At 33.2% G+C, this 27,386-nt stretch overlaps 1 protein-coding gene across 1 annotated transcript in view; it reads left to right on the plus strand.

Moving 5' to 3' along the window:
• Nucleotides 1-23,339: 23,339 nt before the first annotated feature.
• The window catches only part of LOC149805030 (uncharacterized), a gene marked incomplete at its 3' end in the record, with an annotated part of 55,769 nt that continues 51,722 nt past the window's right edge, over nt 23,340-27,386 (plus strand). The window contains exons 1-3 of the mRNA XM_089933415.1: nt 23,340-23,343; nt 24,454-24,576; nt 24,800-24,967. Coding sequence (XP_089789541.1) covers nt 23,340-23,343; nt 24,454-24,576; nt 24,800-24,967 — 295 coding nt within the window. The remainder of the gene's footprint in view (nt 23,344-24,453; nt 24,577-24,799; nt 24,968-27,386) is intronic.

Genomic DNA, 27,386 nt, shown 5'->3' on the forward strand with positions numbered 1-27,386 from the left:
AACACTCATGGAGTGAAAGTATTTTTTCTTTTCAATATATATATATATATATATAACTCCGTATCCGGGCTACAATATTTTTGGGTCCTCCTGTCTAGCTTTTGATTAGAAAAAGTAATACAAGACCGTATAGAATAAAAATCGAAATTATTTATGTGTACATTACCTTAAGTACAAGAACAGGTGAATAATTACTGAATATCAATGCAATTACACGTACATAAACGTTTAAGATTGAATACGAGGCTTATTATAACCCAGATGATTACGCGAGACAAAGGTGATCGACTCCAGTGGAGGAAGGTGCAAGGGAGCTTCAAAGATAATAGCACCTTCTCCACCTATCCCTGAGTGGATTTAAGAAACAATAATTGTAATGAATTATATGATAGAGAATTCACGTTACGGAACTACAAGAAAAGAGTTGCTTAAGTCGGGGCGGTGAATAAGGTAAAGGTGAAGTATTAACCTTCAGGTGCTGAAGGTGGTGAGTATCGTAAGGTGAAGGTGCAACACGAGTTCGCCTTCTAACGTAGGTAAAGAGTAACGGTTTAGTAGTGACTAGTGAACAATTGGATGTTTCCCAGGATTACATAGGTCGTAATGATCGCTTAATTCTATAGATCGTAATGATCGATGGCCTTCGCTTACATAGGTTAATGGCGGTGATAATTCACCGAAGATGAAATCATATAAACCAATACGGTAGCAGACTTCACATCAAGAATGATAAGTAAATTCTGGAATTCTCAGTAATGTCAAGCAAGAATATCAAATTTCATTAGGTATTAACCATTGCAGCTTGACTATATTTATCTAGCATAGCTTGAGATAGAATATGATTTGCTCGAAAGGTTATACTTAAATAACATGCATCATATCAATAAATATTTTCAGTTATTATCTAACGTATTTCTGGAAATTTTAATTTGCTATGGTGCAATTATTATTGTTTTAGTGATTGTACGTTAGATAATGATTGAAAATATTTATTTCTCTGATTTATCATATTTAGCCGTTCACGTGTGTGCCACATAGTGTACATGTTTTAAAAATGAGAGTCGCTTGTATGCGATGAGTGCTGAGTTATGAAGACAATTTCTAATTCTTTCATGGAACAAGTTACCTAAAGTTGAATCGAGTTAATGGTAAGTAAAATCTTACTTTTGCATCTACCACTGTTCTGTAATTAAAGAAGGGATGTATCGTAGAGTCGCAAACATGGTATATGTAGCTCTTTTCACCGGTTTTCACCTAAGCGTAATGTTGTCCCGGATGGTAAAATTCGCGAAATTCGCACGTTTCTGACCCAGTAACTTCAGTTTAATACAATGCAGAAGGTCAATTATTGATTGATGTATAGAAGAATATCCCAGGAGTAAAACAAGCCATAGACAATATTCGTATGCCTTTAAAGACGGAAATAGCAGAAGGAAATCGAGGTCTGGGTGGAACGAAGTATTTTGAAGTTACTTACCTTCTCTCTTATATAGTATAATATACAGGGTCCTATGTCAGAACGGGTCATGGGGGTAATCTGAGGTATTTTTCTCACTGTTTTTGTTACTTTAGATTATTGTTTTTTGTTTCTTCTCAACATCAATCTCCCGTCGAGCACTAGTGTTCTCGCCGCGTACTAATTGTCGACATAGTAGTAATAACTCGCGACCGCACGTGAAATTTGTGTTCCTGTTTAGAAAATAAGAAGATTGATTTAAGGTAACATGTCCGACTGAAAATAAGCATTAGGTAAGTCGATTAAGTAAATAAAATAACCCCAAACCTTACTTTAGCCCCTAACGCATCCATTTACTGACGTGGTGAGTCACGTGGTACAATTAGGATACATAGGTCAACAAGAACTATACGTCATGAAACCGTACCTTGATGTAGGCCCCTGCTTTTATAGCAGACGCTGTAAATGAGAATTACAACATTTCCACAAAAAAGCATTCTCAATTAAGCGTTTACCTTTTCCACACTTATAAAAAATACAACAAATAGCATGGCCCTTGCAATCATCTCCAATTTGTTATCAGATCTTGTAAACACAATTCCAGTAGTATTCACAACGTTTCCAGACTCCATATTTTACTTGCAAAGAATGGTCAACGCCAAATAGCCAGAGAGCATTGATTTTTTTTATATGCCAAATGGGGGAGAAAAAAAAAACTCTTTTAGAAAATATTACACTGAAAATGTTACCCTGCTATGGAACCGCGTGCACCATTACTATCAACACGAAAGCAACTATTAATTATTCAAAGCTATATCAATTAATTTCTAAGCTAGAAAATGCTTGCTATTTTGGGACAATTAAAAAATAATCAACCTCCTAATTGGAATTTAATATATGTTTTATTTAACTATTTAGTTATCAAAAAGTATATGAAACAGCTATAAAAAAAACTAGTCAGCTGACAAATAATCTTTAATCCACATATTAAGGCATCTAGAAGACAAATGATGATATTTGTTCAAATAAATCAACACAAGCAGCATGAAAACTGTCAAGAAATATAACATTTTTCTGGTGAATGTTACCTACAACAGTAAAGACAACACACAAAATAAATGACTCAATTGGTTTTCTTTAGCAATGTCAAAGAGGTATAGAACGGAAGATCTTCAGTCTGCCGTGTCACCTCTAAAGCTGAAACGGCTCACAATTTCACAGACTTCTAGGGAATTCCAAGTCCAAAGGAAAAACTGTAGATGACCATGTCAAGGGGAAGGTACAAGAAAAGGCCCCTGGAAGATGTTAGATGTTAGCAACAAATGAAGAATCATCCATGGTCAATCATATGAAGTATTCGGTACAACAAGGTTTACCGTTGACCAGAAAAATTACCATGCAATATGTAATTACCATCATGAAGTAAGATGGGCGCCATTCTCTATTTAACATGAATAAAGGTTCCAGCGACGCATGGTTGCGACAATTTTTTTAAGAGACATCCAGAACTATCAGAGAAACATGCTGAGCCACAGGACCGAGGCAGGAACAGGATGTCAGATATACATGCGATGAATCAATACTTCATTCTTCTTGAAGGCACACTACACAGATTAGGATTAGACAACAAACCAGATCAGATTTTCAACTGGGATGAAACATTATTTAGTGGAAAAGAAACAAGTAGTCAGAAAGATATTGGTAACAGAGGCCAACACAGTTACAAACAATCTGTCACAACATCCTGTCACATCACTGCGCATTTATGATTATTTACAAGTGGAAATATTCTTCCATCCTTTTTTATTTTTAAAAGATGTTTACCCCATTTGGCTGATAAGGATGGTGTTAAAAGTTCCTGGTTATTCTGAATAACTGATAATGGGTATATGGATGGAACATTCTTCACTCATTGGTTTAAGGAGATTTTTTACATCATTGTGGATCAGCAAGACCAGTGCTACTTATCGTGGACAACCATGACAACCAAATAAGCCTCGATGTCATCAAGCTTGCACGAGAGAATCAAAATGAATTATTGCAATTGCCACCACACACGACCCACAGTCTACAACCATCTGATGTGCAAGTCATTGGTCCACTGAAAGCAAAATCGATTTCAATTGAAGTTAATCTTGGTTACATTAACAAGAATCAAATATTAAATAAAGCCAAGTTTCCAAAAGTGCTGACTTATGTCCTTGATCAGTTTTCCACTTATCAGGTCAAGGAAGCCTTTAGAAAAACTGGCATTCACCCATGTAATCCTGAAGCTATTGACAAGACACAGCTTCGAAATCACTTTGTCCAACCTGTGGTTGTTATCTTGAAGTAAACCCTTTGGTAGGAGAAGGTCTCATACCTCAAAACTTATCTAACATCTTCCCAATAGTGCGAGTTAAACCACAAGTTAGAAGAGCAAACCTGGTGTTACATTCAACAGTACTAACATGTGACTATTTTACAGGTGGTTAGAGAAAAAGGAAACAGAGGATAAGAACAAGCAAGATCTGAAAAAAGGGTGTAGGAAGGACAGATTGGAGAAGAAGTACAGCAGATGTTACAAAAAGATAATAAAGAGGAAAATAAATCAAGAAACTGTTTGGAAGGAAGGAAAAAGAAATCTTGCACTGATTTAGGTATATGTGGTGTGTAAGTCTTCTGATCCACCAGTGGAAGAGTCTGATGATGAGACTGTTGAAGATGAGACTAAGGATATATTCTGGGTTCAGTGTGCCATGTGTCCACAGTGGTACCACCAGTTCTGTGTTGGAATATATGCTCATGCAGAGGGTAACCTTAGCAAAGATGACACGGAATTCATCTGCAGTCCCTGCCTGAACAATGAAGAATATACATATTAGTGTTCATCAATAAATCAGTAATAACTTTTGTATGCTTCAATAATGACACTTTATAATAATTGCTTTCATGTTGTGTGGCTTTTGTGTCTTTTCTCCAAAAATGATGACACAGAATTCATCAGCATCCTCTGCCGTAATAATAAAAAATAGTTTTATTAGTGACAATAACAAAATCGTTAATAAATTATTTATGATACAATAATGACAGTTTACTGGTGTTTTGTTGTTATACATTTTCTCCAAACTATTATGAAAATATTAAAATAATTTTATTCGACTCGTGCTTTTAACTGTGTATTTACTTTCATGATTTTTTTATCAATTTTGTATAATTATTTATAATTAACCAGCCAGCTAATTACACACAACTTGTGTCAAAAATGATGTTACTACATACCACGTTGTTCACCGTGAAATGATAACGAATTCTGGGCAGAAAAAAGGCATGTTACACATGTAATTATACGTGAAATTAAATATATTCGACTCCTTAAATGTCATTATTTCAAGATATTTATTAAAACTGCTGAGAGGTAGATAGTATTGTAACCTTTCCATGTCACACAGTGTTAAAGGAATGTCCAGTTTGTTTACATGCATTCCTATCATAATTTGTAACAGGTAAGAAACATTAATTTGAATTACAAAGAAACACAAATTAAAAATTAAATAACCAGAAATAACTATATTTTCATTTAATGAAATAGTAAATATAATCTAATAACCATGTTTGAGTAGATCATTAATTTTCAACATGTGGCTACGAATGGTACTGACTCTCCCGTAACGGTCACCACGTAACCAGTCATGTTGCTGTTTCACATTTAACACCAGAAGAAATATTGTTCAAGGCCCTGCTTTTATGTAATCTATTGCTAAGGAGCAAGTTCATGTCCTTAGTGGAAGATTATAAAAAACAGGAAAAAGTGGCGAGAATTGACCTCCAACCAGTAAAGTTTAACGCCGTTTTTGAGCACAAAGTATGTTATACAAGGCTACCAGTATAAATGGTGGAAGATGAACCCGGGAAATTACGGAAAGAACCACCGACCCACGAGAAGCTACTGGCACGTTTTCTCATGTACCCACATTGGCTGACCCCGATACTCGAATCCACGCACACAGAGATGAGACGACAGTGATCCATAACGGCCACTCGGAGCCCCTGGAGGAAATGTTCATTATATATATATATATATATATATATATATATATATATATATATATATATATATATATATATATATATATATATATATATATATATATATATATATATATATATGATCCTGAATTCAAAACATTGTTTACGTATTTTTGTTGAATTTAGAAGAATAAATTGATAGAGAATGACCTACCGCACCAATACATCACAAAATAGTTAGATCTTTGTTTCAGTTTCACAGTTCTTAAGTGAATGTTCCAAATTTCTAGCGTTAAAAAGAGAGGGAACATAGCAAATTTTGGTCGGGACTAAGTACAGGGTTCATGAGGTCTTTGAAGATTTTTGACAGTTTCGGGAAAATGAGGTAGCATTTTCAAGGCCTTGAAAATTTGGGAAAATCAAGCAGATTACCCTAAGGTCTTTAAAAGTCTTTGAAAATTGAAATAAACCCAAACATTTTAATTTTTTCCATAATCACAAATAAAATTGTCCAAGGATGTTAGATTTGGATCTTGTCGAGTTTTCATGGTTTCTTTCTTTTGATGACCCATTCACTTTCATTTCATCATTAAACAATATTGTCGTATTTTGCATTCGTTGTTATCTCATATAACAGAACTTGCGTACAACGTGTTAGCGAAAATAGGTCTTGGAAATCTATGTTTGTGGTCTTTGAAAGTTTTGGAAAAGTCTTTGAATTTATCATTCAGAATTCTGTATGAACCCTGTTAGGATGAATGTAAACGATGAATGGTTACTCAATACACAATGGGAATGAAATAAAAAGTGGGGGTGTACGTCTAAGGAACACAAGTTATTTAGTGCCACGCAATTGCAGTAAAGTGTCTTCCTCAAGGACGTACTAAAGTAGTCAACCTGGACTATTACAAATTCGAACCCGCAATTCTCGAGGTCGATAGTCCAGGACGCTAACCACTTAGTCACTGCGGCTTCTAAAACTAGCACATTTCCTTGAAAGTAAATTGTATCAGCGTTTAACTGAAATCAAAAGGCATACAACAGATTTGGTTGCCCGAAATATACTTAATTTCGATAGATACGGAGCCACAAGTGAATGGAACGTGTGATCAATACAGACCAATTAAGGTCAAGGCTACACGTTCTGCATCAACCTAGTATTTTCTTTCCGATAATTGCCAGTGCTAATGCACAATAATCATCACTGACATTTGCCCAAAGTCGAGACAGAACGATTTTTACTTCCTCTCAATACGAGCTGTGTAGGCAGAGATTTTACAAGTTTTATTTCCCCATATATATGAATTTAATACTGTACAGAATGCCGTAGAAAAATAGTCAGCTTACTCGGCATTCGCTTTTAACATGTTTTGCAAAAGTGCTTTTTTCCTATGCAATACTTTTGCATTATAAATATAACAATATATATTCATGTGTGGCGCAGATGATCACGTATGTACTGCGAGACTAAAAAGCGAGAAACGTATGTAAATAACTTGTCTATGCTGCAAGGTCCAAAAGGGACACGAAAAACTAGCACAACAATAGCAGATAATGCAAGACTAAATTTATCCTCTATTTACATGTAAGCTCTTATTTAATTTCATCCTATGGATTGAAATCTACGATTAAGAAACGTGTCTAATGAAAAGTATAGCTTTTATGAAAGTTTGTAAGCGCGCCTATAGATTTTATACGATATTCAAGGAACGCATGCCTCAACGATGTAAAGGTTCTAAGTTACGTATTTGTGAAATTGAAGCCTCCTGTCGTATTCCAGTTACATGTGGTTCATTTTCCCCCAGCAATATTATGTATCAAATTTCTACCATGAAAAGTAGTAGTATCATTGTTTCACTCACATTAACCGCTAAATATGATCCCGGAAAGATATAAACCTATTCCTAATTTTAACGAGGTTTAACTCCGTTTTTCTTTTTGTGACAGCTGGTGTGATCAAGCTATCTCAGAACCTTGACGGACATCCCATTCCATCTTATGCTGTTAATGTATATGTCTGTGATGGACACTCGCTTGTGGGACCCGCTGTCTTAAATGTTAATATCACAGGTAATAAAAATAAGTCCTACTTGTATGCAGAAGTAGCACGACTGTAATTTTCGTACCTGAAGTATAATTTAGATTTGCAACCATTAAAACTCGTCTGTTTCGCTCTTGACTCTATGTATGTATGTATGTATGTATGTATGTATGTATGTATGTATGTATGTATGTATGTACAGTATTATGTTGCTTGCTAAAGAATATTTGTCTAAATTTCCAAATTCTGTTTCAGAAACAGTACCGTACTTCAACAATCTACCAGCTACTACGACAATCAATGAGACTGTGGCAGCTGGCAATGTCATATATACACTCACTTTCACGGATGATAATCCAGAAGATAATTTGACTGTCACGTTGAAGACAAATACATCTTATTTCACTTTGGACATCAGTACAAGTATGTTTTCAGTTTTCAAAACTGTCTATGGCAAATGAAACATCACAGAAGCAATCATTACATATTATTTATTTCCATTTTTATATTTAAAAAAAATCTAAATTGTTAAAGGAAAGAAAACTTACAAACCGAGAATCTACATTGTTCACACCATAAGTTCTTTTTGTATGCACATATTATTTTGAAGCTTGGCAAGTGTTTTTAAACACTGGTATCTGGGTAGTGTCAAATAAAAAGCAATGGAATACATTTGACTTGGTATTGATTGAGTTTTTGTTTCTAGGTGGTACGTAGCTTCTTATGCATCAAACATAAACACAATGTTCTCATTCTTAAAGACAGTATACTAATATTGATATAAATGAAGGAATTCTTTTCACAAAACCAGCTAGGTCAAGATTTCAACTATTACTCAAAATGTTTAGTACTTGATCCTTGTCCCTCTTCGGGGGCTATTTCACAAGATTGTTATTTCTGAACCTCATTACCTTACGATTCTATAATCTTAAACTAAATTAATAAGCAAAAAAACAGTACGTTTTGTACAATTCAGCAAATCATTTATGTAATTATAATAAGTGAAAATGTGAATATAAATTACAGTATATTGTATTAAATCCCAAATAGTCATAAAAGTTCTATAACAGGTCCAGACTTTTAGAGTATTACAAATGAATTCCATTGGCGAATTCCAGGACGGAATCTGCTGATGTGCTAGTAGTATCGAATGTGACACCATGCCAACAATATTGCTGTATCAGAATGATATAATCCAAAATGTCTTTGAACGATTTCACAATAATTCAATGATAGTAATTTGGTCCTAAATTAATGAGCGCTTCGTAATTCCAATGAATAATTTCAATGAATAAATCATCTCAATTTAAAACTGAAAACAAATAAACTTGATTTCTCTAAAGAATGATATTAAAATTATGAATAAAAATTGTCATGTAAACAACTTTATATACCACTCCACCTAATATAGTTCACAGTAACCATTTTTTGAATATACTCATTCAACAACGTGCTTCTATAATATTTTTAATTTCACAGTAAAGCTAGACTTCGAACTCAACAGCCGTAAACATGTTTACCTTCAAGTAATAATAATAATCATACGTAATAGAAAATCATCGACACGGGTTAGCTATGTAATATGTTATTTATAGAAAAAACTGTCACAAGTCAGGTAGGCTCAAAGTCATATCAGTAATTATGGACAAGGGTTAATCACACATACATGACAGCTATGCCCGTCTTATAATATATATGACTCATTATTATGTTCCCTTCTGTTATTACACTTTTGTGTCCGATGATGTTTGCATTGTTTTATGATATATTTAGATACAATCCGAGTAGCCTCTTCTCTCCCTGGGGCAATAGGTGCCAATGTCCTTGTGTTTGCGGTCTCAGATCCTTACTCCCAGACATCGACAGGAACGTTCGTAATCAATGTTACCAATGTGGTACGTAACAAAAAAGGTTTTACTGTCATTATCTAAGAATGAAATATGTTACCAATAATTGAACAAAATAAAACCTCAAATATAAGTACGTAGAAAGTAAATTTCTGAGCTAATCATAACTTCATAATGTATGTCTTCTAGGTTTTATCTAGAATATGAAAAACATACACCTCATCATATGTTCAACTCTCCTTCTGTTTACCTTCACGTCTGAAATTGTCAACATTTTAACAACTTTTGTTTCGACAGTTTGTGCATTACATGTAACTTTTATAATCAGTGCTATACTTTAGAAAATTTCAAAGCTTTTGGAAATTTTTCCAAGTATCCTAGAGTTGTTGAACAAAATAATGTGTAACAAGGAAATACAAAGATATGTGATATCAAAAGGAAGAAAATTCCTGATTAAGTCTTAAATAATTTCTTTGAGCCTTACAGAAAAGTTGTTATTAGACTTACTAACTCTTTTTCACCTAATATAAATAAAGTGTTTCTTTATATTTACTAAACGATAGGTGTTATTTAAATGCTGTGGATGCTTTCTCGATGTGTCTGAGTTGTAGTAGTCACGTTTATTACGATATTGTCAGTGTGATAAGTGGTTGTATTCACAGATTCCAGTCATACACAGTTTACCAGCATCAACGTCCATCATCGAAACTACCTATAATGAAACACTATTGCATACCATCAACGTTACGGATACGTCAACATCAATAACATGCTCTATGGTGACAGCAAACGTTCCGTTCGAAGTAAAACAGATTCCAACTACAGTCAACTGGGGAATTTACGTCCAGAACACTCCCGCTTTGGAGTACAGCATAAAGAATGTGTATCTCCTAAACATCTCCTGTAGTGATGGAATTGACGCCGACTTCGGGACATTTACTGTGAACATTATAGAAAACATCCCGCCGACATTCACCAATTTAGGTCAGGATTAAAATATTTACTAAACTTGTTTCTCCACTGTAGTGTTTTTTTCCTTTTCAGCAAAGCATTTATCTGTTATAAATCTTATCATGATATTATTTTTTTTCATTAGATAAACCACTTTTATCCTGAAAGGAAAGGATGAAGTGAAGCATTCTTGGTTGCACCTAGGAAATTACAGATCATAGAATTAATGAACGAAAGTATTAATATGCATATTCAAAGTTTGTGCTTACAACCGTGTCCAATTTGCTTCTTTTTTGTGTGTCATTTTAACAAAACTAAAAACATAGAATGCGACTTTTTAAATGGTTTATATTTGTTACACTTATAGTTTTAAATAAAAGCTCTCTCACATGATTATGGGATAAAGAATAAGTCCTACTTGTTTTCAGAAACTGAAATCATTTATGATTTTGCAAGGAAATAGCCGGATACATTTCTAATGCCCTCTATGTGCATATGAAAAATAGTATTGAAATTGTGTTGTTTGTTACAAAGGAAAGCAAGACTGATAGGAGTAAGTTGTATGCGATGACCTTAGCTTCGTGTTACACCCATTTAGAAACAAAACACCTTTGAACAAATATTGCTAAGAAATAATATCTTTGTATTAAATTAGATTTCAATTTACCTTGGATATATCCTTTGAAGACAATTATAATTTAATTGTACTCTGGCTTTGCACTATTTTATTTTAACGTTGTAGATTTCACCTCGAATGTCTCCTTGACGACGGCTCAGAAGTTGATGTACGTTGTTTACACAGTTTTGGCTACTGATAATGAGAACGATACTTTGTCGTTTAATATTACCTGTGATCCCAGTTCCTGTCCCTTCTCCATTTCTCAATCATGTAAGGTGTATTTTTAACTTCCATATATGTATATATATATATATATATATATATATATATATATATATATATATATATATATATATATATATATATATATATATATATATATATATATATATATATATATATATATATATGTATGTATGTATATATATATATATATATATATATATATATATATATATATATATATATATATATATATATATATATATATATATATATATATATATATATAACTGTAGCATGACAAAAACTAGTAACGACCATAATGCACCAGCAGATAAGGGTGTATTTTGTTTGTTCTGCTGATTATTCCTAGAGATCACAGGGATAATCAACATCGCCCAGTGCATCATGCAACGTAGGATTTGGGTAGGGCAAATTTGTAGCCCGACTCACCTTACAAGCGTGTATATATGGTTTTCGGTTTTGGTCATGCAATGGTTCTATCAGACATATATTCGATATTATTTCAACTCTCATCCCATCTTTTCTACACCACATCACCAGAACAATCGTTAATTTCTGGCTTTAGTCGGCATATTTGATGGTGTATATACAGAAATGGCTACATATGCTTGAAACATTGTTTTAGTACATTCCAATTAAATGGAAATATTTTATCATTCCTGAAAAATCTTAAGTACTGCAACACCAAAGTAAATGTCACAGATGGGCAATATCCATCTCATCACGAACATACATTGATTATTGGCAGATATAATTCTTTAATCATTTATGCTGACCATTAATAGCGCCAAGACTTTTTGTAATTTAGCTGTTTCGAGAGACCGTAGTGACCTAGCGTCTTCACAAAAAAATGTAAAGTCCTTTACATTGTATGATGACAGGAATCTTAAAATCGATTTTAATTTTTATAGCAAATTTAAGACATTTGTTGAGTATACCACTCATGTTTTACAGTATTATCTATTCGGTTTTATAAATTTTATATGAAATGTATTAGTTCTTTTTTATCCCAAATTTTAATAGTATATCTAATCTCTGCCTCTTTCTTTGGCATCGTAGCTGGCGTGATCACAGTGTCTGCCAACCTAAGTGGGCATTCCACTCCATCGTATAACATAAATGTGTATGTTTCTGACGGACACTCGCTTGTTGGACCCAACGTTTTGACTGTGACAATCACAGGTAATACATATAACCTTGTTGTATATTATATCATAGCATTGAATGGTTAGTATACTCTTCACTGTCAACAAAGATTGTTTATAATAATATTAGCACCAACACCAGTCTGCATGTGTAATCTCAGTGATCATTCAATGTAGCTTCGGAACTACATATTTGCTCTTTTATCAACTATGTCTTTGTACATGTAATTACATTTGGTTTTTTGTAGTTATGTAGCTATGTCTGTAAATAAAGTCTCCGTATATAACCACCAGAGACAATTCCATACTTCACCAACCTACCGAATGCTACAACAATCAATGAGACAGAGGTAGTTGGTAATGCTTTGTATACACTGATGTTCAAGGACGACAACCCAGAGGATGTTTTGTTTGTCAGGTTGACGACGAGTACTCTTTACTTTTCCTTGGAAACAAGTACATGTAAGTAGATTTTATTTGATAGCCGTACATTGTAGAGAGATTCCATTGTAGGTGACAAACAATAGGTGATTCATTGTATGTGTAACTAAAACTCTTTTTCAAAAGTCGCTTTGAGTCATAGTTTCTACAGCACTACGATCTATAGATTAAGCGCATTAAACTAAAAGCAATAAAGTTAAACGAATATCATGCTTAAATATGTTTCTTCTATTATTTTTATACTCTCAACTTATCTTTTTGTTACATCGCTTCGTTAGTTTTAAGCATGATGCAAAAATACATTTTTTTTTCTTTCCTAGCATGCCAGATCATTCATTTAAAATAAAGGAAGGTACATATACGGAACAAACAGACAAGGAAAACATCGTACGTGATGAAGATAACAAACTTATTGACCACATATTTAGGGGGGGGGGCAATCGGCGTCCCTTATTTGTAGAATAAAAATGTAGTATATGAAGCATATTAGTTTCAAAGTTAATTATGTTTAGGATTAGATTAACTAGATTAACAAAACACCAAAATATTTTGTTCACAAAGATAGTCTTTTCCTCTCTCTTGAAATATTCGGTCTCTCAGACTATCCATATAATAGCTTTTCGTCTGATGTCATTGCTTTATCAACATATAGTCCTTTCTGTTCAGTAGTATATCTTAGGGTAGTCTCCTGCAAGCATTATCAGTTTTTTTTTTCTCAGAAATTATTCTTTTATTTTTTTATTGATACAGATATAGTCAAAGTAGCTTCTACCTTACCTGGTGCAATAGGTGTTAGTACACTTGTGTTTGAAGTGTCAGACGCTTACTCCAAGACATCGACGGGAACTTTGAACATTACGGTCATCAACGTGGTAAGTCTAAAGCTCGAAACTGGAGGACAACGCAATTCCTCGACACAAATCAGTCTACAGTAAAGATAGAAGTATCAACAAGTCAACTAAAGTATTTATAATGTCATCACAAGATTAAACATGTTATATTGATGCATAGATGACTGTGCTTAGTCAATATTTAACTTTTTCAATATGATGAAAATGATCACAAAGACGATAATGTCCACGTGTTGAAGCTCTATATATAGTTGGTTGTCTTTTTATTACATGTTTTTGGAAGGAAACAGATTCTTCTTCCGACTATTCTGAGAACTTACAGCACAGTTCTACGGTATACAACAAATATTGCCACTATGTTGCTATTTATTACATGTTTTTGGAAGGAAACAGATTCTTCTTCCGATTATTCTGAGAACTTACAGCACAGTTCTACGGTATACAACAAATATTGCCACTATGTTGCTATAACAAATTAAGGATACTTGACCAGCCCATTTATACCAATGTAGACCTTTAGAGTACCATCTATTTATTTTAAACTAGTCTTTTTAAATAGACCAAGACAGCGAGAGTCATTATGTTATTTTCCTATCTGCCTTACATGTGCATTTTAATATTCCTCGCTTTTTGCACATGACTATTTTTATTACAATATCGTTTTCGTTTTATATTTACAGGCTCCAGTCATACACAGTTTACCTGCGTCAACGTCAGTCGTCGAAACTACCCACATTGAAACTCTACTGCATACCATCAACGTTACGGATACTTCAACATCAGTTACATGCAACTTGTTGACGACAAGCGTTCCATTCCTAGTAAAGCAAATTTCAAGTACAACCAACTGGGGAATTTACATCCAGAACAATCCTGGTTTAGAGTACAGCATAACGAATTTATATTCTCTCAACATTTCTTGTAATGATGGAATTGATGCAGACACCGGGATATTTACAGCGAACATTACCGAAAACATTCCACCGGCATTCACTAATCTAGGTTTGGTTGTAATCTAATATATCTTGATATCGTTTCAGGCAGAATTCTCTTTTGCTTTGTATTCTGCCTTTTTATTCTGAATGACATCATGATATATCAAAATATCTATATTGATCATGTTTGGTGTATCCCTATAATTCCACTTTTATTATGAGTGAAGAAAAAGTGATTATTGTTTCAAATTATGTTAGAATTAAAACCTTCAAAAATGTAGAACCTAATACAATCAGTAAATAGGATTCAACAATAATGCTGCGGTCATACTGGTACGAAGTAAATGCCAACAAAATAATATGTGTAAAGGATATTCAAAGTGATAAAATTATTTAATCTTTCAATTCTTTATATAGTCATATTTTATATGTCTACTGAGAACTCTAACCAAGCAATTAGATTTGATTAAGAATGGTTAAGTACATTTCCCCCTCATTGCGATAAAAAGTGAAAATATGTAAATAGTTGGGTTTAGTAATTCAGTAATTTGCTATTTGCATTGGGTACTGTTCCATCATTTCTACTGCACTGTAAGTTTGTTTTTTTTAATAAAAAGTCTTGCCCCTTTGCACGACCGTAAACCTTAATCGTTCTACTATTTGTAATTGTTCATTATTTCAAGGTTCCATCACCGCTGTCTTCCTGACGACTGCTCAGAACACTGGATATGTTGCCTACAGTGTGTCGGCCACCGATAATGAGAATGATACAATGTCATTTAATTTGACTTGTACTCCTAACACCTGTCCTTTATCAATTTCTTCAAGATGTAAGTCGCACAACATATTTTCCAGTACTTAATTTGGACATTAAATATTCTCCTTGACATTCGTACTATTCGCTGACATTTTTGTCGTCAATTTATTTTTAAGTTTAATTAAACAATGACTGCTTCCTATTACAAATTAAGATTATTGCAGATTGAATACAAACAATTATCCAGCATAAAATTAATTAATCCATTACTTGCTCTGACCTTTGTTAAACCCCATATTCTCTTAAATGCGCTTCCGAATAGTTTGAAAAAAATGGAAAAATATTACACAATTGCATCTAAAACTCCAATAATCTTTTGTTAACCACATCTCAAAACATCCATCATTCTTATATGTACAATGCATTTCATGTTAGACTATCGTATTTTCTTTTAATTGTTTTAAATGTTTGAGAATTTACAAGCTATTTTATTTTTGTCCCCAGCAAGTATGGTTTAAAACATAGAACATTTTTAGAACCTAATGTTTTCACAAAATCCCAATTATTGTCAGATAACTATTTACTCCTTAAATTCCAACTCTAGAGTTCTACACCTACACCAAAGATAACCAATCTATTGACTGTTAAAGTTGAAACTAAATATACTTGAAGACAACTTATTTGCTTCAGGTATCGATTCGAAATATTGTCGGTGCGGTTAGATCTATCCAGAATTGTATCAGATATGCAAATTTGCTTTCTTTTTATTGTAGCTGGGGTTATTACTGTATCTCAAGACCTAGATGGACACCCTGTTCTTTCCTATGCTGTTAATGTATATGTCTGTGATGGACACTCGCTTGTGGGACCGGCTGTCTTAAATGTCACTATCACAGGTAATAAAAATAAGTCATTATTTTGTGCAAAGGTAGCACGTCTGTAATTTTCGTACATGAAGTATAATTAAGATTTGCAGCCATTAAAACTCGTCTGTTTCTCTCTTGACATGTATGTATGTGTGTAGGTAGGTAGATAGGTAGGTACGTACGTAGGTAGGTAGGTACGTACGTACGTACGTATGTATAGCATTATGCTGCTTGCTGAATAATATTTGTCGATATTTCCAAATTCTGTTTCAGAAACAGTACCGTACTTCAACAATCTACCAGCTACTACGACAATCAATGAGACTGTAGCAACTGGCAACACCATATATACACTCACTGTCACGGATGATAATCCAGAAGATAATTTGACTGTCACGTTGAAGACAAATACATCTTACTTCACTTTTGACATCAGTACAAGTATGTTTTCAGTTTTCAAAACTCTCTATGGCAAATGAAACATCACAGAAGCAATCAATATATTTCATTTTCTTTCTATTTCTATACTTAAAATATTTAAATTGTTATAGGAGAGAAAACTTACAAACCGAGAATCTACATTGTTCACACCATAAGTTATTCTGTATGTACATATTTATTTTAATCCTGGTAAATGCTTTTAAACACTGATACTTGGCTCGTTTCATGCTAAAAGTAACGGAATGTGATTGACCTCATTCTCAAAGCCAGTATACTATTATTGATATGAATGAATTCTTATCGCAAAACAAGCAGGGTAAAGTTTTCAACTATTACTCTAAATATTTTGTCCTTGATCCTTGTCCCTCTTCAGTGGCTATTTCACAAGACTGTTATTTCTGAACCATATTGCCTTACGATTCTATAGTTTTAAACAAAGTAAAAGAATAAGCAAAAGACCAGCAAGTTTTGCAAAACTCAACAAATAATTTATGTACTTAGAATACAAAGTGATAATTTGAATAGAAATTCTAGTATATTGAATTAAATCCCAAATAGTTCTAAACTTTCTATAACAGGTAAAAACTTTTAGAGTATTACAAATGACATTCAGTGGAGAATTCCAGAATTTAGTCTGCTGATATGCTAGTAGTATCGAAAGTGTCACCGTGTCAACAGTATTGTTGTATCAGAATGATATAATCCAAAATGTCCTTGAACGAAATCACAATAATTCGATGATACTTATTTGCTCCTAAATCAGTGACCGTTTCGTAATTCCAATGAATAATTGCAATAAATAAATCATCTCAATTTAAAACTGAAAACAAATAAACTTGATTTCTCTAAAGAATGATATTAAAATTAGGAATAATAATTGACATGTAAACAACTTTATATACCACTCCACCTAATATAGTTCACAGTAACCATTTTCTGAATATACTCAGTCAACAACGTGCTTCTATAATATTTTTAATTTCACAGTAAAGCTAGACCTTGAACTCAACAGTCGTAAACATGTTTACCTTCAAGTAATAATAATAATCATAATATATAACCTTAAATCATCGACACGAGTTAGATACGTAATATGTTGTTTATAAAAAATGTTACAAGACAGGTGGGCCCAAAATCATATCCGTAATTATCGACAAGGGTCAATCACACATACGTAACAGCTATGCCCATCTTGTTAAATATCTGACTCATTATTATTTTCCCTTTTGTTATTACCCTTTTGTTTCTAATGATATTTCCATTGTTTGTTTTTTTTTAATTATTTATTTAGATACAATCCGAGTGGCCTCTTCTCTCCCTGGGGCAATAGGTGCCAATGTCCTTGTGTTTACGGTCTCAGATCCTTACTCCCAGACATCGACAGGAACGATCGTAATCAATGTGATCAATGTGGTATGTAACAAAAAGATTGTGCTGCTTTTTATCTAAAAATTAATTAATTTCCATTAAAATGAACAAATAAAAAGTCAAATATAAATAAGAAGAAATTAAATTTCTAAGCTAATCATAGCGTTACAATGTATATATTCTAGGTTATGTCTAGAATATGAACAAAATACACTTCTTCATATATTCAACTCTGCTTTTGTTTTCCTTCACATCTGAAACTGTTGACCTTTTAATAGCGTTTCTTGAGAAAATTTGCACATTTCATGTGATTTTATAATTGGTGCTATACTTTAAAATTGTCAAAGCTTTTGGAAATTTTTCAAAGTATCCTATAGTTATTGAACAAGATAATGTGTAAAAAGGAAAAACACAGATATATGTAACATCAAACGGAAGAAAATTCCTGATTAAGTCTTAAATAATATCGTTGAGCCTTGAAGAAACGTTACTCTTAGAATTACTCTTTTTCACCTAATATAAATAAAGTGTTGCTTTATATTTACTAAACGATACGTGTTATATAAATGCTGTGGATGCTTTCTCGATGTCTCTGAGTTGTCGTAGTCAAGTGTATTAAGATATTGTCAGTGTGATATGTGGTTTTATTCACAGATTCCAGTCATACACAGCTTACCAACATCAACGTCCATCATCGAGACTACCTATAATGAAACACTATTGCATACCATCAACGTTACGGATATGTCAACATCAATAGCATGCTCTATGGTGACAGCAAACGTTCCGTTCGAAGTAAAACAGATTCCAACTACAGACAACTGGGGAATTTACGTCCAGAACACTCCCGCTTTGGAGTACAGCATAAAGAATGTGTATCTCCTTAATATCTCATGCAGTGACGGAATTGACGCAGACTTCGGGATATTCACAGTGAACATTATAGAAAACATCCCGCCGACATTCACCAATTTAGGTCTGGATTAAAACATTTACTAAACTTGTTTCTCCACTGTAGTGTTTTCTTCCATTTTAGCAAAGCATTTATCTGTAATAAATCTTATCATGATATTATTTACTTTAATTAGATAAACAACTTTTATCCTGAAAGGAAAAGGTGAAATGAAGCATTTCTTGGTTGCACTTAGTAATTTTGAAGATCGTAGAATTACTGAAAGAAAAGTATTAATATGCATAAGTAAAGTCTGCGTCTACTACCGTGTCCAATTTGCTTCTTTTGTGTGTCATTTTTGCAAAACTAAAAACATAAAAAGCGACTATTTAAATGGTTTATATCTTTATACTTATAGTTGTCACTTAAGGTTCTGACAGGATTATCAGAGGAAGAGTAAGTCCTACTTGTTTTCAGAAATTGAAAATATTTCTGATTCTACAAGGGATTAACGAGACACATTTATTATGCCCTACTTGTTAATATGAAAAATGTTATTGAAATTACGTTGTTTCAAAGGAAAGCAAGACTGATATGAGTAAATTGTATGCGATGATCTTAACTTGGTATTACTCCGATTTAGAAACAAAGTACCTCTGAACAAATATTGTTAAGAAATAATATCTTTGTAATAAATTAGATTTAAATTTTCTTGGGATATTATATATATAGCAATTAGAATTTAATTGTACTCTGGTTTTGCACTATTTCATTCTAATGTTGTAGATTCCACCTCCAATGTGTCCTTGACGACGGCTCAGAAGTTGACATACGTTGTTTACACAGTTTCGGCTACTGATACTGAGAACGATACTTTGTCGTTTAATTTTACCTGTAATCCGAGTGCATGCCCCTTCTCCTTTTCTCATTCATGTAAGTTACTTTTTTTCCTTAAGATTTATATATACCTGTAGCATGATAAAAACTAGTAACGACGACCATAATGCGCTGGCAGATAAGGGTCGATGTTGTTTGTTCGACTGATTATTCATAGAAACCCCAAGGTTAATTGACATCGCCAAATGTACCATGCAACGTAGGATTTGAGTCATGCAAGTTTGTAGTTAGATTGAACTTACAAGCGAGTATATACGGTTTTCGGTTGTTCGTTATGCAGACAGTCCTATGAGACATTGATTAGATATCCTTTCAACTCTTATCCCCTTTCTACTACACCACATCACTAAGTCGACAGTTGATTTCTTCCTTTAGTCGGCATATTTGATGGTGTCTATACAGAAATGACGATAAATGCTTGACACATTATTGTTTAGCACATTCCAGTTACACAGAAATGTTTTATCATTCCTGAAATATCTTAATCACTGCAATACCTAATCAAATGTCATCAAAACAGATGGACAATATCCATCTAATGACGAACATATATTGATTATTTTCAGATATAATTCTTTAATAGATAACGCTATTAATAGCGCGAAGACATTTTGAAATTAAGCTGTTTCACGAGACTGTAGTGATTTAGTATCTTCACTAAAAAATGTCAAGTCCTTTACGTTGTATGATGACAAGAATCTTAAAATCTAGTTTAAGTTTTACAGCAAATTTAAGAACTTTGTTGAGTCTACCACTCATATTTTACAGTACTATGTATCTGGTTTCATACATTTCATATCAAATATGTTAAATCCTTTTTATCCGAAATTTTATTATTATAATTAATCTCCGCCTCTCTTCTGGAATCGTAGCTGGCGTGATCACAGTGTCTGCCAACCTAAGTGGGCATTCCACTCCATCGTATGACGTAAATGTGTATGTTTCTGACGGACACTCGCTTGTTGGACCCAACATTTTGACTGTGAGAATCACAGGTAATACATAAACACTTGTTGCATATTCTAACATAGATTGGTTAGTATACTCTTCTCTATCAAAAAAGATTGTTTATGAAAAATATTAGCACCAAAACCAGTTTGCACGTGTAATCTCGAAGAGTGTTCATTCTTTGTAGCTTCGGTACTACATTTTTGCTCTTTAATCATATATGTTTTTGTACATGAAATTACGTTTGGTTTTTTCTAGTTATGTAGCTATGTCTGTAAATAAAGTCTCCATATATAACCACCAGAGACAATTCCATACTTCACCAACCTACCGAATGCTACAACAATCAATGAGACGGAGGCAGTTGGTAATGCCTTGTATACACTGATGTTCAAGGACGACAACCCAGAGGATGTTCTGTTTGTCAGCATGACGACAAGTACAGTTTACTTTTCCTTGGACACAAGTACTTGTAAGTAGATTTTATTTGTTAGCCGTACATTGCAGAATCATTTCATTGTGGGTGACAAACAATATGTGATCAATTAAATGTGCGACTAAGACTATTTTTAAATGTCACTTTTCGTCATAGTTTCGACCGTACTTGGATCTCGATATTAAGCGCATGAAACTACAGCCATTAAAAGTATACACCTATCATGATGAAATATGATTCATGTATTATTGTTTTACAATCTCTACTTACCATTGTGTCACATCACTTTGTTACTATCAATGAAGAGACAAAGATGCATTTGTTTCTTTCCTAGCATGGCAGATCATTTATTTCAAATTAAGGAAGGTACATATAAGGAACAAACTTACGAGGGAAACTTCATATTTGATGACCATACAAATCATATTGACCAAAGATTTATGGGAGGGGGCGGGAAATGGGTTTGCCTTTCTTCCAGAAGACAAATGCCGGCAAATAACTTGAAATAAATAAATTATTCGTAGAATACAAATTTAGTAGATGTAGCCTATAAGTTACAAAGTTAATTATGTGTATGTTTATAAAGAAAGCTCCAAAATATTGTTTTTCCAAAGATAATCATAGCCTCCCCTTCAAATAGTCGTTCTCTCAGACTATCCATATAATAGCTTTTCGTCTAGTGCCATTGCTTTATCAACATATAGTCCTTTCTGTTCAGTATATCTTAGGGTAGTCTCCTGCAAGCATTATCATTTTTGTCTCAGAAATTATTTTTTTATTTTTTTTATTGATACAGATATAGTCAAAGTAGCTTCCACCTTACCTGGTGCTATAGGTGTTAGTACACTTCTGTTTGAAGTGTCAGACGCTTACTCCCAGACATCGACGGGAACATTCATTATTACCGTGACCAATGTGGTAAGTCAAAAGATCGAAATTGGAGGACTGCGCTATTTTACGACACAAAATAGTCTACAATAAAGATACAAGAATAAACAAGTCGACTAAAGTATTTGAAATGTGATCACAAGATTAAACCGTATATTAATGCATAGATGTCTGCGCTTAGTTAATTTTTACCTTTTTTCTATGATCACAATGACGATAATGTCAACGTGTTGAAGCTCTTTATATAGTTGTCTGTCTTTTTATTACATGTTTCTCGAAAGAAACAAACTCTTCTTTCAACTATTCTGAGAACTTAAAGAACAGGTCTACGGTATACAACAACTATTGCCGCTTTCTGCTATAGCAAATTAAGGATACTTTACCAGCCCATTGATACCAATGTAGACATTTAGAGTACCATCTATTTATTTTAAACTAGTCCTTTTAAATAGACCAAGAAAGCGAGTCATTATGTTATTTTCCTATCTGCCTTATATGTGTATTGTAATATTTCTCGCTTTTTGCACATGACTACTTTTATTACAATATCGTTTTCGTTTTATAATCAAAGGCTCCAGTCATACACAGTTTACCTGCATCAACGTCAATCATCGAAACAACCTACAATGAAACGTTATTGCATACCATAAACGTTACGGATACTTCAACATCAGTTATATGCAACTTGATGACGGCAAACGTTCCATTCCTAGTGAAGCAAATTTCAAATACAACCAACTGGGGAATTTACATCCAGAACAATCCTGGTTTAGAGTACAGCATAACGAATGTATATTCTCTCAACATTTCTTGCAATGATGGAATTGATGCAGACACCGGGACATTTACTACGAACATTACGGAAAATATTCCACCGGCATTCACTAATCTAGGTTTGGTTTTAATCTAATATATCTTGATCTTGTTTCCAGCAGAATTCTCATTTGCTTTATATTATGCATTTTTATTCAGGATGACGTCATGCCTTATGAAAATATCTTCATCAGTGTTGTTTACTGTATCACTGTAATATCATTTGTATTATGAGAGAAGACAAATTGTTTTTTTTTTTAAATTTCAAATTATGTTAGAATTAAAACCATCAAGAATGTAGAAGCTAATGCAATCAGTAATAAAAGATTCAACAATAATGATCTAGTCATGCTGATACACAGGAAAGGCTAACAAAATAAAATGTTTAAAGGATATTCAAAGTGATAAAATTATTTAAGCTTTTAATACGTTACATAGTCATATTTTATACGTCAAAAGGGAACTCGAACCATGCAATTAGATATGTTTAAGAATGGGTCAGTACATTTCCCCTCATTGCGAAAACAAGTGAAAATATGTAAATAGTTGGGTTTAGTAATTCAGTAATTTGCTATTTGCATAGGGTACTGTTTCATTTTTTCCATTGCATTTTAAGTTTCTTTAAAATTATAGCCCATTTTTGCCTGAACTTACAACTTAATTGTTCTACTATTTGTCATTGTTCATCATTTCAAGGTTCAAACACCATTGTCTCCCTGACGACGGCTCAGAACATTGGATACGTTGTCTACAGTGTGTTGGCCAACGATAATGAGAATGATACACTGTCATTTAATTTGACTTGTACTCCAAGCGCCTGTCCTTTCTCAATTTCTTCATCATGTAAGTCGCACAACATATTTTCCAAAATTGAATGTGGACAATACAGATTCTCCTTGAGACTCATTCTATTCGCTGACATTTTTGTCGTCAATTTCTTTTGAAGTTTAATTAGACAATGGCTGCTTAATCAGTACAAATTAAGATTATAGCAGACTGAATTTAAACAAATTATCCAGCATAACAATAATTAATCCAGTACATGCTCTAACCTTTGCTAAACCTAATTTTCTTTCAGACGTTCTTGCGAATAGTTTTAAAAATGGAAACATATTACACAATTGCATTTGAAACTCCAGTATATAATGTTTTGTTAACGACAGCTCAAAGCATCCATCATTCTTATATGCACTATGCGTTTCATGTTAGACTATCGTATTTTCTTTTAAATTTTAAATGTTTAAGAATTTACAAGCTATTTTACTTTTGTCCCAGCAGGTATGGTTTAAAGAATAGAATACTTTTAGAAGCTAATATTTTGACAAGATCCTAATTATTGATAGGTAAATATTTACTCCTTGACGTCCAACTGCAAATGCCCTACACCAAACGAAAATCTAATTGATCTCTTGACTGTTATCTTTGACACTTAATGTACTTGAACCTTAATAAAAGCTGAACAATATATTGAATGTTATCTTTTGAAACTTAATATACTTGAGGACAACTTATTTTGCTACATATATCGCTTCGAAATATTGTTTCCGCGGTTAGTTCTATCCAGAATTGTAGCAGAAATGCAATTTTCTTCTTTCTTTTTATTGTAGCTGGGGTGATTACTGTATCTCTAGACCTAGATGGACACCCTGTTCGTTCCTATGCTGTTAATGTTTATGTCTGTGATGGACACTCGCTCGTGGGACCTGCTGTCTTAAATGTCACTATCACAGGTATTAAGATATAGTCATCCTTGTATGCTGAAATAGCACGTCTGTAATTTTCGTGCGCGCAGTATAATTTAGATTTGCAGCCATTAAAACTCGTTTGTTTCTCTATTGACCTGTAAGTATGTATGTATGTATGTATGTATGTATGTATGTATGTATGTATGTATGTACGGTATTATGTTGCGTACTAAATAATATTTGTCTATATTTCCAACTTCTGTTTCAGAAACAGTACCGTACTTCAACAATCTACCATCTAGTACGATAATCAATGAGACTGTGGCAGCTGGCAACATCGTATATACACTTACTGTCACGGATGATAATCCAGAAGATAATTTGACTGTCACGTTGAAGACAAATACATCTTATTTCACTCTGGACATCAGTACAAGTATGTTTTCATTCTTCAAAATTCTCAATGGCAAATGAAACATGACAAAAGCAATCAATACATTTTATTTATTTGAATTTTTATATTTAAAAAATCTAAATTGTTAAAGGACAGAAAACTTACAAACCGAGAATCTGCATTGTACACACCAAAAGTTAATGGAAAGCATTTGACATGATATTGACTGGGCTTTTGTATCTAGGTGTTAAGTATCTTCTTATGTATCAAACATAAACACATTGTTCTCATTCTTAAAAACAGTATACTAATAAAGATATGAATGAAGGAATTCTTTTCACAAAACCAGCTAGGTCAAGTTTTCAACTATTACTCTAAATAGTGTGTCCTTGATCCGTGTCCCTCTTCGTTGGCTATTTCGCAAGATTATTATTTCTGAACCCCATTACCATACGATTCTATAGTTCTAAACTAAGTAAAAAAATAAGCGAAAATTATCAAGTTCTGTAAAAATTGTCAAATAATTTATGTATTTAGAATACAAAGTGAACATTTAAACAGAACATACAGTATATTGAATTAAAGCCCAAATAGTCCTAAACGTTCTATAACAGGTCCAAAATTTAGAGTATTACAAATGAATTCCAGTGGTGACTTCCATACTTAAATCTGCTGATGTGCTAGTAGTCTCGAATGCGCCACTGTGCCAAGAGTATTACTGTATCACAATGACATAATCTAATATATCCTTGAATGAATGCACAATAATTCGATAATAATATTTTGGTCCTAAATCAATGAGCGCCTTGTAATTCCAAAGAATAATTGCAATAAATAAATTATCTCAATTTAAAACTGAACACAAATGAAATTGATTTCTCTAAAAACTGATCTTAAGATTAGGAATAATAATTGCCATGTTAACAACGTTATATACTCCTCACCTACCCTACTTCACAGTAAACATTTTCTGAAAATACTCAGTCAAAAATGTGCTTCTATATTATTTTAATCTCACAGCCAAGCTAGACCTTGAACTCAACGTTTGTAAACATTTTTACCTTCAAGTAATAATAATCGTAATAACTTTAATATTTAATCTAAAATCATCGACAAGAGTTAGGTTATGCAATATGTTGTTTATAAAAAGTCACAAATCAGGTACGCACAAAGTCTTATCCGAAATTATGGACAATGGTCAATAACACATACATGACAGCTATGCCCGTCTTATATCTTATTCATTATTATATTCCTTTGTTACTATACGTTTGTGTCATATGGTATATTCCATTGTTTCTTTTTTGTTTAGATACGATCCGAGTGGCATCTTCTCTCCCTGGGGCAATAGGTACCAATGTCCTTGTGTTTGCGGTCTCAGATCCTTACTCCCAGACGTCGACAGGAACGTTCGTAATCAATGTTACCAATGTGGTACGTAACAAAAATATTGTGCTGCTTTTATTTAAAAGTGAATTAAGTCACCATTAAAATAAACAAAACAAAATGTCAAATATAAATACGCAAAACGTATATTTATAAGCTAATGATAGCTTTACAATGTATATCTTCTAGGTTATATCTAGAATATGAACAAAATACACTTCTACACGTATTTAACTCTCCTTTTTTGTTTTCCTTTAAATCTGAAACTGTCGACCTTTTAATAAATGTTCTTTAGACAATTTGTACATCACATCTGACTTTTATAATCAGTGCTATACTTTAAACTCATCATCGCTTTAGAAATTTTTCCAAATGTCCTAGAGTTGTTGAACAAAATAATGTGTAACAAGGAATAGCACAGTTGTATCAAACAGAAGAATATTTCTAATTAAATCTTAGTTAATTTCGATCTGCCTTCCAGAAAAGGGGTTCTTCCATGTTCTTAGTTTTTTTCACCTCTAACAATAACTTGTTTCTGTATAGCTACTAAACGATGGGTGTTATATAAATGCTGTGGATGCTTTCTCAATATCTCTGTATAGCTACTAAACGATGGGTGTTATATAAATGCTGTGGATGCTTTCTCAATATCTCTGTATAGCTACTAAACGATGGGTGTTATATAAATGCTGGGGATGCTTTCTCAATATCTCTGTATAGCTACTAAACGATGGGTGTTATATAAATGCTGTGGATGCTTTCTCAATATCTCTGTATAGCTATTAAACGATGGGTGTTATATAAATGCTGTGGATGCTTTCTCTGAGGTGTAGTAGTCACGTTTATTAAGATACTGTCAGTGTGATAAGTGGTTGTATTCACAGGTTCCAGTCATACACAGTTTACCAGCATCAACGTCCATCATCGAGACTACCTATAATGAAACACTATTGCATACCATCAACGTTACGGATACGTCAACATCAATAACATGCTCTATGGTGACAGCAAACGTTCCGTTCGAAGTAAAACAGATTCCAACTACAGTCAACTGGGGAATTTACGTCCAGAACAC

Source organism: Sinohyriopsis cumingii, chromosome 2 (assembly GCF_028554795.1).
Source record: "Sinohyriopsis cumingii isolate HCF-2022 chromosome 2, ASM2855479v2, whole genome shotgun sequence".
NCBI classification, from domain to species: Eukaryota; Metazoa; Mollusca; class Bivalvia; order Unionida; family Unionidae; genus Sinohyriopsis; species Sinohyriopsis cumingii.